This window comes from Volvox carteri, assembly GCF_000143455.1.
Source record: "Volvox carteri f. nagariensis unplaced genomic scaffold VOLCAscaffold_55, whole genome shotgun sequence".
Lineage (NCBI taxonomy): Eukaryota > Viridiplantae > Chlorophyta > Chlorophyceae > Chlamydomonadales > Volvocaceae > Volvox > Volvox carteri.
In genome coordinates, this window is record NW_003307598.1 from 612770 (window position 1) to 627864 (window position 15095).

Here is a 15095-nt window from a genome sequence, read left to right on the forward strand (position 1 = left end):
GGCAAAGCTGACATTTTTGCCAGTGCAGCTCAGTTCACATCGAGTAAGCTTCTGCCTGTTCTCTGGCAAAGCCTCAACAACGATTTGGCACTCGCTCCCGGCCCATGATGGCTTTATACCCAGAATCAGCAAAAGATATAATAGTAAAAGATACATCCTATAGTAAAGGCAGGCTGCGGGCCACCAGCCAGCAGCGCCGCCTAAATTCGCGAAAGCCGTCTGCTAGCAACCCACGTATGTAAGCAAAAGTAGCGGAAGCTAAGTACGCGGCTTATCTTTACGACGCAAAGGCGACTGATAGTCTTATGATATTAGCTGAAAATTGCCGAGAACCTTCAGTTTGCATAGTCTCTGGGGTCAGTACGATATCTGCGCCTTTGAATATGAGGTAACTACGCACCGCACGTTCGAGCCGTCGAAGGTAAAATGCTTAGCTACCAAGCATGCATATTACATCAACCTTAGAGGGATGAAGCTCATATATTATCAATAGATTGCAGAAGACACCTTCCGATTAAAAAGGGTTGTTACGAACGCGAGAAGCGGCCAGAGCCCATTACGTAACCGACTGACTGATTGTGCAGATGGGATACCATCTGTGCAATTTAGATCGTCTGCCTAGGCTGAGAAGTAGCTGTTTACCTAGAAATTGTATCGCTTTGAATTGCTGCTCAAGATGACCGAGTGCTCGTGCGCTGGTACTCCGACTACGGGCATCGCGTTCACTAGCGGAGGGTCGTCGCACACTGTTACGGGTCGGCTGAGTCATTCGCCCCTATGCTGATGTTTCCTTGGAATTGATACCGTAAGCGACAAGAATTGATATTGTAAGGACTTGCCAAGCGTGAATCTTGTCATGCATACATATGTGGAGAGACTGCATGGAACGAATGCTGCTCGAAAAGCTGACGCCTCCTCAAGTCATTCCAGGATGCAGTACAACTATTGTCTTTCATTGCCTCCACAAATTTGCTATTTGAAATTTGCTTCGTCAGCCCGAGAACGCCAACACACTCAGGCATGTTTTTACATCCAATTTCGGATTCTTCGGCTGCCTATTAAGAACGACGAGGAGATATTGCAAATTGAAAAACATCATAGCTGTGAATCTGGATTAAGATGGGTATGTCCATTAGGGAAAGCACTTCCACGGAGGTACACCAGCTCATCACAGAGTCCCGTCGATCACGTGTGGAGGATCGTGAAACGTCTATACGAGCAGCCAAGCCGTCTGTAACATGACTAGTTTACAGATGAATTGCAGCATATTTTTCTTACTGTAGTGCGCATCACATGCAGGTAACTCTCCTGCGATGACGACGCCAGCCACATTCGCCTCGAATACAGCTGTACATCGTCGTCACCCGTAACATTCCACTGCTGCAGCAACCTGCAAACGAGCTTGGAAAAATTATGTGGACTCATGTTTTCGTTGCATACTTCTCAAGTGTATCCTTGTAAGGTTCTGGCACTTCCTTGCAGATGGTAGATCGCTTACGAAAGTATAGTTTGCTTGGCAGCGAAGGATTTTATGAAATCTTGCTACATATCCTTTCTCAATGACGTCACTGGAGTGCGTAGCACTAATCATTGGCGTTGGCGCTTACCAGCGCCTCCCGCCTATAAAGTGTGCGGGCAGCGAGGCGAAGATTGTCTTCGGGCGCCTCCTAAGCGGTGGAATCGCTTCACGGCCAATTTTGCGACATGACCAGGATGCTGGGACGGCTACCGAGGATGGCTATGAGGTGCCAAAAGCAGATCGGTGCAGCTTGGAGGAAGCTATCTGCTTGTTCCAGGCGCGTGTCTCTAGACCATTGCATTCTCTGCACTTGGTGCATATCGTCGTATCAGTTATCCCAAATCTGCGTCCTTCTCGCAAGCATTTACTAATGGACTTGCTAAAATCTATGGTCGTATATGTATGTAAGCGGGCCAAGTGCTTGACTATTGATATACATGCAGCTACTTCACGACCTAAATGCTAATATCAGCCCAATGGAATGCTGGATGATAGAGGCCACGCTTCTGTCCGCCGCTGGATGCTCATAGGTAGTAGCACATCTCCTTCGGTTGCATGCTAACTGCTCCAGCCGCACGCGCTATCTCGTATTACTCAAAATCGCATCAACGTAACAAAGGCGCCGTCCTTGTTTGCAGAAACGGCTTGAACAGTTCAGTGGGCGATGCTGGGCTTTCTTGTATTATTCCGGACATGGGCTTACCGATGGTGGCTACCACTACCTGATGCCAAACGACGCCCAGGCCAGGCGTTTGTCTGGCATCTGCTTTGAGGAGGAGGTGCTCGTGCACATGCGCAAGCATGCGGTTGCCTCGTTTGCAGTGCTGGATGCCTGCCGCAGCCCCACGCAAACAAGGCAAGTCTCTGCTGGTGGCAGCTCGTATCTCACATGCGATGTTGGGTGGGGCTCAGCCTCAGCTATCGTGGATTACTTCAATTCTGGCGGCTCACCAGATGACCTAGAGACACGGGAATGTGGCAGCGAGCAGCCACCATCAGGGAATGCTCTACGTCCCGGTGGCGCGTACGTGTGCTGGGCCACGAGCCCTTACAAGGCAGCGCTCGTCAAGAGCGGGTACACGGGCCACCTGGTTAAGGTGCGTGCAAGGAGGCTTGCTTTCAAAGCAAGTTGCTACTCAACCGTCGTCTCCATTGCGCGGATTACGTACATATATGTAGATGCGTTATGCAACCTGCATGTTGGCGCGCATTTCTACGCACATGTGTTTAGCTGTTTAGCTGTTTTACTGGACAAGTGAGATCAATAGATATGATATTAAGTACGGCGTCCGCTTCGCAGCATCAGCAATTGTTATGCATGTATGCATGCGTGACGTACGTGTATATTTCAGCCAGCCCAGCTACGCAGCATCCACACCGTCAATGCATGTAAATGCAGTAGTTGGTAGGACAGCATGGGCAGGCGGACTGCTGCCCCTGCATGTGCATGTATGTTGTTACAGGGTGGTTAAGCTTCACCAGCGGCCCCCTTTCCCGAGGCAGTTCCCTGCTCTCCCCTGCGAGAGGGGCACCCTAATTCATTCACCCCATCCGACTTCAGAATGTATTCGTTGGGTTCAGCAACTCACCACCAGCATCCAACCAAATCCAGCGGATCAATGGCGCCTCAACTTAGTTCCTGGTCAGCTCGCATGTATGCATGCTTCCATAGATGTATGTACGCCCGGCTGCTGCATGTGTAATCCGTTTTGTTTATCTTGCAGTACCTCTTCGACGAAAGGTTGAGCGTCCTGGAGGCAGTCGGCAAAGCATGTGGCCAGGTTGAGGCAGGAGGCGCGCAATGCCCGCGTGCGGAGATGCTCGGGGACATTGCGCGGGCAGTTGCTAAGCCCCTGGTGTGTATCGTGGATGTGTTATACATGCATGATGTACGATGTACGACATAGATGAATATTTGCAAAAATAAAACATGGTATCTGCTGTTATGCGTGTGTGCTGCTGCTGCTGCTGCTACTCCATGCCGTTAACCCTACCTGCCAACTGCCTGTGCTTCTCTAAAGGCATAGCCACGTACTCCGAGTACGTCAGCTATAACTAATAAAGGACGATTGTCTGGTCTTAGGAGAGCGAGGACTATGTAACTTGTACATGCGCTTACATACCATTTATATGCGCAACAAATAAACGCGGCCGTGGATTTCATGCCTTGGCAGTCAAAATGGAATGATTTAGAGGAGGCCGCCAAGCAGAAAATAGCCGCGGATGAAGCTGCAAGTGCGTCGGAGCAGGAGGGCATCGAGCAGGAGGGCATTGAGCAGGAGGGCATTACCCCGAACGTGGCCCGCTGGCTGGTAAGTGGTCTGTCTCGAGACAACGAGCTCGTTCGCTCGCCAGCCATTAAATTTGGTGTGCTGTGTGAACTACTTTTACTCAGGCCACGTACTACACACCTGCTGCACGCCGCACGTTCAAATATTGAAATCCAGGACAGCTACTGCCTTTTTTATTCTACCATTGTCCGATCGATAGATGGTCATATAGTTACGAACGTATAACATGATTGTATTTATTTTTTTCGCACCACAGCTGCAAAAAATGCACCGATCGGCGGATGTCAGAATCCCGTAATACATACACCAAGGATGCACCCTTTTGATTGTTAAGCATTAACATAATCATCCTTAAGCTTGTCGTCAGTGATCATGCGTGTCTTGCGTGTTTACACTTCACACAACGGCTTGCAGCGGCGGCGAAGCAGCGGTGGTGAACTCAGTACACAGTAATAAGTTGCCACTCCTAGATCCGTGCCAACAAGTCCTATCTCAAGCATATGTGTTGGAACGTGTAACATACGACAAGAGCGCAGAAAAACGATAATGTGTCTCTTAAAAAGCTAATTAAACCCCACGGCATGCCAGTGTACGCATACCGTAGTGCTACTTATAGTTCGTGCTACAATAATTCGGGAGGCACCACGAATATGTAGCACGTACAAATTCGAAGGTATCCCAAGGGACCGCAGCCCCGAAATATCGTACCCTCCGAAGCCGGTCGATCAAACTTCGCAAAAACTAGGATTTCAAGGCGGAAATCAGCTCTTAAATACATAAAATATAGTCATAAACGTAGGACATGAACAACGCTGGAAAACGTGCAAGACAGGCAACCCTGCTTCAATGCGGGATGAAACCGCTAGCACCAAACGCTCCGGTGAGCGACCGGGTGAGGGTTCCTGTTTGGTGCATCCAGCTGCGTCGTAATGCCTTTTACGTCGGGGTTTCAGCCACATGAAGACACGTTTCAGTAGCAACCACCCAAACACTGTATTGGCCCGGCCGGTTGGTTATTAGGTCGTTGCCACTGGTACTGAACTGTACGATCGGTCCAGAATTTGCTAGGGCGTTTCCAAAGTGCGAAAATGGTGAGAGACCATGAGCCTAAGGGTTCCCGGTGGAGGGAGACTGACTGGAAGCTGCAGTTTGAAAAGCCCCGAAACTTTGGAAGGGGCCCCGAAATTTGTATCATGCCCGCAAAATCTGGTCCGGCCTTCCCCGAAATTCAAAGAGCACGTACAAATTTCAGAAAGGTTTTTGACCCCTCCCCGAACAAAGCGATCACGAACTATAAGTAGCACTACGGTACATACATGTATGCGCACGCACATGTATATTGGTGCATGCATACGTACACCGCAGACTAGAAGTCAACGGCACGTGTAGATGTCTGATCATCAATCGATGCGACCTCAATTGATACGTTCTTTAAAAGAAAAGCTCCGTCCGTTCATCGGCTTGTGGTGTTTGGCCGAGGAACACATGGAGGAGTAGCATCGTATGTAGGAGGGGGAGGGGGAGGTATTACAAAAAGCCCCAGACCCTAAGGGTTTACCTGGGGTAGTAGAGGGCCATGGGGCCACAACGGACCGCGCGCTGCACTGCACTGCACTGCACTGGGAATCCGTCCTGATGAGACGAAAACGCACACCTTGAACAGCTGCAGCGTGAAGCGTGTGAGGCACAAGTTGGCCTAATCAGGCGTAATAAAGGCGCGTATAGAACCTTATTATCTAGATAGACTGCAAGTACGGTGACCACTCATTCACAGTGCATACATACGTGGTTAGGCCGAAGCAGAGTGGCCTACCATTCGCTTATGTGTGCAAGTTAACTATTCGCAACCAAGGTACGCGCATGCGAGACCCACCCACAGCTAATAACCTTGCAGAGATCTGGTTCAGCTTGGAGGGCTTGTTGTCTATCGGACTTCTTAGCTTATAAGCTACCTATCTGACCGAACTTATGCTGCAGACCTGTGTCACAGGCTACACATATCGTCAGCATACGGTATGCTCCTAATGGACACCCCGCAGAGCATAAAATAGCGAAGACAGGAATGTTTCCGGCTTGACCCTTGTTGCCTCTGGCCCTCTGCTGGATTGTGCAGACTATGGCGGATGAAGGGAGGTACGAAGACCTGAGCACTGTGGTTGTCCGGGCGACAGATGCCTCTTGCCTCGCCAAGCTCCTCGCCAGTCCGGATGTGAGCATGCAGTGTAGGGCGGCCTCTGTGCTGTGTAGCCTAGCTATGGGCTATGCTGCTAACCAAGTCGCTATCACTCAAGCGGGTGGAATCACCCCTCTTGTGGCACTTTTAGGCAGCTCAGATTCGGGTGTCCAGCAGCAGGCAGCAAGGACATTGCTGGGCCTTGCTGCCAAAAACCCTGCTAACCAGGTCGCCATTGCCAAGGCTGGCGGCATTCACGCCCTGATAACTCTCCTGGACAGCTCAAACGCTAGTGTCCTGCAGCAGGCTATCGGTGCGCTCTTAAGCCTTGCTGCGAATGGTGATGTCCACGCCACCATTACCAAGGCTGGTGGCATCCCTCTCCTCGTCAAGCTCCTGGAAAGCTCACATGGTGATGTGCAGCGACAAGCAGCGGGGGTGTTGTTGAGCCTAGCTGCTAAAAATGCTGATACTCAGCTCGCTATCACCAGGGCCGGCGGCATTCCTCCGCTGGTGCGGCTGCTAGACAGCTTAGACACTGGCGTTCAGAAATGGGCAGCAGGTGCACTTCAGAATCTAGCCGTCAATGCAGCCAACCAGGTTACTGTTACTCAAGCCGGCGCCATTCCCCCGCTGGTAAGACTCCTGCACAGTCCTGATACGGGGGTGCAGCAGCAGGCGGCTGGGGTGCTGAGGAACCTAGCTGGCAATGCTAGCAACCGGGTCGCTATTGCCCAAGCTGGTGGCATTCCCTCCTTGGTGCTGCTGCTGGGCGGCTCACATGCAGGTGTCCAGCAGCAGGTAATTGGGGTGCTGTGGAACCTTGCTGTGGATGCAGCCAACCAGGTCGCCATCATACAGGCCGGCTGCATTCCGCTCCTAGTGAAGCTCTGGGGCAGCCCTAACCTTCATGTACGGCAGTGGGCAGAAGGGTTGCTGTGGAACCTGGCTTCGAGCACTGATGGTAACCAAGTCGCCGTCATCCAGACTCTGCTGAGTCTCCTCCGCAGTAGGGACACTGGTATTCAGCAGCATACAGTAGGGGTACTAAAACTCCTAGCTACGAAGGCTGACTGTGATTACACGATCATCCAGGCAGGCGGCATTCCAGCTTTGATAGAGCTCTTGTGCTGTCCAGATCCTGCTGTCCAGCAACAGTCTATAGGGGCACTGTTGGACTTTGCTGCTAAAGACCTTCGGAACCAGACTGCCATCATACGCGCCGGTGGAATTTCAAATGTGGTGAACCTTCTGGACTCTTCAGAAGACCCCGCTGTCCAGGAGGCGGCAGCAGGATTGCTGTTGTGCCTAGCCGTGAATGCTGGCAACCAGGTTACCATCGTCCAGGCAGGCGGTGTCCGCCCCTTGGTGAAGCTACTGAGCAGCGCGGACACAGGCGTCCAAAAGTGTGCAGCAGGAGCGCTACAGAACCTAGCTGCGAACATTGACAATCAGTTTGCAATCATCCACGCCGGCAGTATTCCTGAGCTGGTGAGGCTCCTGTACAGCTCAGATGTCGAAGTGCAGAAGCGGGCAGCAGGAACGCTTAAGAACCTAGCCGTGGATGCTGAATACCAGGTTGCTATCGCCCATGCTGGTGGCATTCGCCCGCTAGTGCGCCTCCTTGAGAGCTCAGACATAGGTGTCCAGCAGCAGGTGACAGGTGCATTGTGGAATCTAGCGGTCCATGCTGTCAACGAAATTGCCATTGTCCAGAGTGGCGGCATCCCGCCCCTGGTACGTCTCCTTTGCAGCCCGGACGTTCATGTACAGCAGCGAGCAGCCGGGACGCTGTGGAACCTAGCGGCGAATTCCGACAACGAGGTCGCCATCACCCAGGCTGGTGGTGTCCATCGCTTGATTGAACTCCTCGGCAGCTCGGATGCCGGTGTCCAGCAGCAAGCTGCCGGAGCGCTGTTGAGCTTAGCAGCGAATCCTGCCAACGAGGCCGCCATTACCCAGGCTGGTGGTGTTTCTGCGCTGGTAGGGCTGTTATGCAGCCCAGAGAGTGCCTTCCAGCAACGGGCAGCAGGCTTATTGGCAAGGATGGGTTCGGATTCCGTTCACAGGAGGGCAATCATTGAGGCTGGCGGCCTTCCTATGCTTATGGGACTAACAAGCAGTGATGATGTTGAGGTTCAGCTGGAGGCGCGAAGGGCACTGGCTGCTCTTCATGCGCGTTAGCAGGTGGGGAATACTTAGGCAGTAAATGGCTGGGTGTCCATGCATTACTGTCCGTATGTGGTTGCTTGAGTGGAGAGTTTGGAATCAAGTTTTGTTCAAGCAGTTCAGGCAGGCATAGGCAGGTACACAGATAAGAACACAACGCCTGACAATGCAAGGTTAAAATAAGGCTGTCCTCAGCAGCTTTGGGGTATATGGTTATCTTGCACATGTAGGGGGTGGTAGTGGTGGACGGAGGGGCGCTAGGCTTGGTGGAATTGAAGGCGGGCTGCGGGGACAGGCTGCAGGGACGGGCAGCGGCTCTCGAGTGTGTGTACACAGCAGACGCACTTGCGCGTTACGGTAGGCTGCTGTGCATGATGCACCTCGTTATCAATCCACAGCAGCCTACCGTAACGCGCAAGTTTTGTTGGTCCCAAAGTTATGAGATGAAGCGACGCATATATGTGCGGCTTAATTAGACCTTTTGTGCTTAGACTCTACCTTTGCGATGGCTGGTTAAGCATTCAAGCACTGAAAATGATCGCAAACCTGTACAAAAGACGTCACGTACCCTATCCACATCCCTATCTGAACTGCCCCATGAATGACTGCTGCTTAAACGCAGGTGGAATTGTAAGCTATCTGCATGCCTCTGGGAGGGCCCAACCACGCACACATGATGAGCTGTTGGTGAGGCAGGCAGGCACACACGCACGCGCAGCTCTGTGCTGTGGGATACTATGCAGGCTGCAAGATGGCAATGGCGGCATGTACGCTGTTGTAGCAGCTGACCGCTGAAAAGGTCTCTCGAGTTGCTGGTGGTCGCGCTCTGCGCGTATTTATAGCACCGTACTGTGTACCGGCTGCTACAGCTGTGTAACTAGCTAGGGCTTAGGACTACTGCGACGGACGCTACAGCTGCAGCCGGGGGTGTATCAAAAGAGAGCGGCTTAAATTATTTTGTGAAATACGTGGGCTGGCGCTTTCTGAAAATGCAGGTGCTGGCAGCGGCGGCGGCAATGTGAGCGAGCTTGCTTCGTTTCCCCACTCCCCATGTTTCTGCATGGATGGGTCTGGTGTATCATGTATGTGTGACGTGGCTGTTTGAGAGATGTGGCTGGTAACCATATTTGTGTGAGCGTTTGTGTGTGTATGTATGTGTGCATGTTTGTGTATATATTCATGTTGCTCCGTTCGTTAGCTATAGCCTGGATACATAGTCGCTTACAGAGAGTTCAGCGCAAATGGGGTGTGGGAAATGCCTCCCATATGGGTACCGCCCAGGTGCGTCATGGACTTGACGAACCTAAGTTCATGATTCGTTCACATGATCAAAATCGTATTCCCAGCAGATGTGGAGGCAGCGGCCGGTTAATTATAAGCAGGATGGATGCCGTGATACACAGGCAGGCAGATGTACACGATAGGGGTCTGCCTATGCATGTTTTATGAAGACCTTCCGATTGAATGTGGAAGGTGAGGGTGCCCCTAGTCGATGGACGGTGGTGACCTGGGATAAAGCGGACCTGCGAGCTGACCAGGAATGGAGTTTAGCTGCCGTTGAACTGGCAGATTCCGTTGGATGTCGGTGCTGGGTGCTGAACCTGAGCAACCTACTGAATAAGGAGAATTCGACTAGAGTGACTGGATGAGGGTGCCCCGACTTACTGGGTTTCGCCGGGTAGCGCACACGGGTGAAGATATGATTCATCACATGTATGCAGTCCACGTGTGGATGGGCCATCCGCAAGTGAGCCGGCTGCTGCATGCGTGCCCAAGTCCCAAAGTAATTCCTTTATTCAGAATAGGCTTGTTCGTTGAGAGACTTCTTGGAATAGTTTCCGTTGGCTCACTACTCGTTCATACATACACATATACACAGGTTAGGCACAACTGATAAGGCACGGACCATTGCCCCCGGGAAATCCCGAGATCGAGACCTGAAAGAGAGCCTCAAGTCGATGGACGGTGGTGACCTGGGATAAAATTGACACGGGAGCCGGCTAGGAATGGAGTTGGGCCGTCGTCGATCCGGCAGATTCCGTTGGATGTTGGTGGTGGGGTGCGGAAGAAGTTGACTAGGGTGACTAGATGAGGGTGCCCAGAAATCAAGGGGAAGGCAGGATTGCCGTGTAGCGGCCACGGGTGAAGATGTGGCCCTCTGTCCCACACATCACACATCATAATATGCGCCCTGATAGCGGTTCAGAGTGTAAACCTCCATTTTCTTTGCTTGACACGCGGACGCACGTGTATGCATGGATGCAGCAAATACAGGACGGAGGCAGGTTCTTGTGATCTTCGATTTGCGGATTGTCGTTGTTGTACTGTTCGTACTTATATAACTATTTTTTGCTTGTTTCATGCCCGCTGCTGCGGTATGACCGTTCGTTGCCAGGAAAGGGCCGGCTACCGCCCCGCAGCCGACCCAGCTAGCTCCCTGCAGATAGATAGCTAAATAGACAGATAATCGATGAGTAAGATAGGACGTTGCGGATCGAGGCCCGCAGTTTAGCGTGCGGCGGAGCGCGTTGGACAAACACTGGTGTAAAAGCCAGAAACCTTGCGTGCTGTTGGAAATGGTTTCTAGCGGACTTCTCAGGAATGTAAAAAACATGCGTGATTGAGGTCTTCGTTTACTAACCTGTTGAGTGTTTACTATAACACCATGGCGGGATCCCCGGCAACAGATTTTCTTAGGGGCGGAGACCTACCGGCGCGGCTTTCCGCCGTAAACGGGGCCCTTACGAACTCCCCGGAAGAATGTCTAAAGTTTGGGAGTAAAAAATTGCGAATATCCGGCGTTACTTTGACCTTGCATGAATCAAGACAACAGTAAGGGAATGCGACATGTATAATGAAAAGCGGGAACATCGAAAATGTTGGCATCCGTACATTGGCATCCGAACCATTTGCTAGGTCTCATTTCCAAATACAAAATCCTCTACAGTCATGTGAATGGCGTTTGTATTAGCTTGGAAAAGAGAGGACCCATGGTAAGCAGGTTTGAATGTTGCCACTGTGACCTCTTTTTTTCTTGAAAAACTTAGCGAGGGGGTTATCTATGTACTGCATTTGCAATGAAGGCTACATCAAAGAAACGAGCTATGGCGAGGTCCCCGTGCACGTGAGAGTCATGGAACGGGGACCCCAAAACGAACGGCGCAAGGCCTCACACGGGGAACGTAAACCCTCCCCGTCAAAATCGCAACAATTTGCATTTTTGTTTGGTACTTTTTCAGCAGCTCCAAAACGTTCTGATGCTGTAAAAGCTGCAAGCTTATTAGGTGTAATGATAAACGACGGTTCAAAACGTACTCCCCGAACCGTTCCTTCTCTGTAATCCATACCCCGGTGCTGTCCTCCAGTATAAAGAAATGTTATTCAAGTATACTGGGCCGTAGTTGTGCTGTCATGTATAGCGGTATCAACAATTACTTGCCCGTAGCCCAGAAGCCATCGAAAACAAAACCTGCCCTTAAGAAGACAGAAATAGTAGCGAAGGCACAGAAAGAAACTGCGGAAAACGCCGCCACCAAAGAACATGTGCCCTTGCTCCACATGCAGCCTGATCAAGACGAAGATCCCTAGAAGAGTATTTCTATACTAATCGTATACATGATGATGTGAATGCCGTGGGTGAGGAGGATGCATCATCGGGTGAGGGTTCGGACATTGATAAGGATGATGGGCCTGACGGCCCGAACTCCCGCCAGCTAGTGACGGAGGTATAATTTAAGTTCATCCACCAAACCGTCGCATCATCGGGGCGCTAGGGCGCCTGACAGCTGCACGGGCGGGGTCTGGTGACACTCGGGCGCTGGAACCTGGGTTGGGCGATGTCGGAATCTGGACGCGCGCTTGGGGCCGTGGCCTTGTGAGGGTATTTGGGGGCTGTCTGCAAAAAATCAGCCCGAACGCTTGACTTTGGGCCGGGGCGCTAGGGTGCCTGACAGCTGCACGGGTGGGGTCTGGTGACACTCGGGCGCTGGAACCTGGGTTGGGCGATGTCGGAATCTGGACGCGCGCTTGGGGCCGTGGCCTTGTGAGGGTATTTGGGGGCTGTCCGAAAAAAGTCAGCCCGAACGCTTGACTTTGGGCCGGGGCGCTAGGGTGCCTGACAGCTGCACGGGTGGGGTCTGGTGACACTCGGGCGCTGGAACCTGGGTTGGGCGATGTCGGAATCTGGACGCGCGCTTGGGGCCGTGGCCTTGTGAGGGTATTTGGGGGCTGTATGCAAAAAATCAGCCCGAACGGCTGCATTCCAGTTGCATTCATGATTGCCGTACTCAGCCTCAGGTGTGATCCCTGGCCAGGCCATGTGGTCAGTCAAGGTCATGCATTCCCCAACCATGCTGTTTGAAATGTTCACAGCTTCTTGTAAATAAACAGGCAACTCACCAGCGAGATGTACCTGTGGCATATCAACACTCATTTCATGCACACACACGCAGCAGGATCATCCAGTATGCACCCATTCAGTATCCCATCACTCTCCCCAAACAGGAAGTCCTAGATTAACCCTCAGTTCACTTGGTCTGATTCCTGTTAGACCCCCCACGCTGTCTCTGTAGCAAAGCCGCGAGCTTGGCGCCCCTTCCCAGGCGTTGGCTCTGGCCGCCCCTGTTCCCCCGCTGGCCACCCCCTGTTGCTTGCTCGGCCCCCTTGGTTGGCTGCTTGCCGCCCCTGGTGGGCTGCCGGCGTGTCGATCACTGATGTCCCAGACAACATTCGAGTCCTGAAGGCAGTCCACTGCGGTGGTTCGGATGCTGAACTGCTTCCGGCAGGTTCCGCATTAGTGAACGGGAACCTCCAATTCAATAGGCTGGTCCCACGTCACCACGGTGATCGGACAAGACAGTGGTTTGCCGGAGCTCTCAGCCCGGCACGTAGGGCAGGTACTGATGTCCGCTGTGGCGACTGCATTCCTGAACGTGACCCCCGCCTGATGAAGCAGATTCTTACGTGATGTAACGGTTTTGTGGACGAACTAAAAGTATACCTCTACCACTAGCTGGCGGGAGTTCGCGTCCTCACTGAGGATCATGGGCCTGGCAGGCCCATCATCCTCATCGGTGTCCGAACCCTCACCTGATGATGCATCCTCCTCACCCACGGCATTCACATCATCATGTATACGATTAGTATAGAAATACTCTTCTAAGGGACCTTCGTCTTGACCAGGCTGCATGTGGAGCAAGGGCACATGTTCATTGGTGGCGGCGTTTTCCGCAGTTTCTTTCTGTGCCTTCGCTACTATTTCTGGTCTTCATAAGGGCAAATTTTGTTTTCGATGGCTTCTGGGCTACGGGCAAGTAATTGTTGATACCGCTATACATGACAGCACAACTACGGCCCAGTATACTTGAATAACATTTCTTTATAGTGGAGGACAGCACCGGGGTATGGATTACAGAGAAGGAACGGTTCGGGGAGTACGTTTTGAACCTTCGTTCATCATTACACCTAATAAGCTTGCAGCTTTTACAGCATCAGAACGTTTTGGAGCTGCTGAAAAAGTACCAAACAAAAATGCAAATTGTTGCGATTTTGACGGGGAGGGTTTACGTTCCCCGTGTGAGGCCTTGCGCCGTTCGTTTTGGGGTCCCCGTTCCATGACTCTCACGTGCACGGGGACCTCGCCATAGCTCATTACTTTATCATACGTCCAAGTAACTGCCATTCCTATGATAGTATCCTTATCATTTGTTATGCTAGCTACCTGGCTTATTATTAGTTGATAATTACTGTAGATGAAAGATTTAAGTACCAAATAAATTTATTACCTAACTCTGTGGTTAAGAGTAATGTGCGCTGTTTGATCTTGCGGTGACAATAGCCCCGATAGGTTATGTTCGGGCACAACCGAAATTTTTGGGCACCCTCGTGCAGAACCCTGGGCAAGGTATGATGGAGTTCAACGACGGGGAACAGGCGCTGTTAAAGCGCGGAAGCATGCCGGGGATGAGAAGCGCACAGCAACCCATGCAAGCGTAATTCCATCAAAAACACGTTACACAATAACGCACAATAACACACAATAACAAAACAACACATGAGACATTGCAACACACGAGGTATATCAAACAGCAACTTACTACACACCTCAAGCTGGTGAAACACATGCCAAGCAGCAGAAAATTCGAAGGCCCCACATGCACGCACGGCATGGTGGGATATGGTACGGCAAAACTGCAGTCGGATGCGACACACAGCAGGCTGACCCGGCATCAAAAGCCACGGCTATCGTGATGGCGTCGACATACATCCAGTAGGTGGCTGGCAGAAGTTAAGGCCTGGCTTCTGGTCTCGGACGATCCCGGTTCAAATGCCCCGGCCAATCCCTCGGGTGATTGAGGAGGTGTTGAAATGGGAGATGGGCCCCCATCTTGTGTGGACGGTCTAGGACGTGAGAACATCAACTGGCGAGCTGACCAAGACTTAAGTCGAGGCGCCGTTGATCCGCTATAATAGTTGGATGTTTGGTGGTGAGTTGCTGAACCCAACGAATACATTCTGAAGTCGGATGGGGTGAACGGATTAGGGTGCCCCTCTCGCAGCGGAGAGCAGGGACTGCCTCGGGAAAGGGGGCCGCTGGTGAAGCTTAACCACCCTGTAACAACATATATTCTGCCTGCAAGGCTGCTAATGAGCATAGGCCTCGACTATGACGGAAACCGCGAAAGAGGCCGCCACAGCTTCAGCGCCAGTTGAAGAGAATGCTACATTTGCTTCCTAACAAACATCTCCGTCAGCTGCGGCGTATACACAGCATATACACGTACTGCCCCATCCATTTAAGAAAGCTACGGCACCAGCACACACGAGAAATGCACGCAGTCAGCGTCAGTGTAGCGCGAGGGCTACAGGCCAGCGCCCCTATGAAAGCGGAATCCGTAGGTTGCTTCTTCAGGATCCCCTAAGGGCAACCGCTTTGGGAACACTG

At 51.9% G+C, this 15095-nt stretch overlaps 3 protein-coding genes across 3 annotated transcripts; all 3 read left to right on the plus strand.

The window, feature by feature from the left end:
• Positions 1 to 1559: 1559 nt before the first annotated feature.
• Positions 1560 to 1985, plus strand: VOLCADRAFT_96816 (uncharacterized protein; the record flags this gene model as incomplete). The annotated part of the gene is made up of 1 exon (XM_002955799.1): positions 1560 to 1985. The coding sequence occupies one exon, from the start codon at positions 1560 to 1562 to the stop codon at positions 1983 to 1985; it is 426 nt and encodes a 141-aa protein (XP_002955845.1).
• Positions 1986 to 2244: 259 nt separating this feature from the next.
• On the plus strand, positions 2245 to 3426 carry VOLCADRAFT_96817 (uncharacterized protein; the record flags this gene model as incomplete). Its single annotated transcript, XM_002955800.1, has 2 exons — positions 2245 to 2616; positions 3244 to 3426. 2 exons carry the CDS (start codon positions 2245 to 2247, stop codon positions 3424 to 3426), a joined length of 555 nt encoding a protein of 184 aa, XP_002955846.1.
• Positions 3427 to 6109: 2683 nt separating this feature from the next.
• VOLCADRAFT_41528 (uncharacterized protein) lies at positions 6110 to 7912 on the plus strand (the record flags this gene model as incomplete). The annotated part of the gene is made up of 2 exons (XM_002955801.1): positions 6110 to 6947; positions 7176 to 7912. Coding segments are annotated over 2 exons (1575 nt in total), but the record flags the coding sequence as incomplete, so codon positions are not given.
• Positions 7913 to 15095: the final 7183 nt, after the last annotated feature.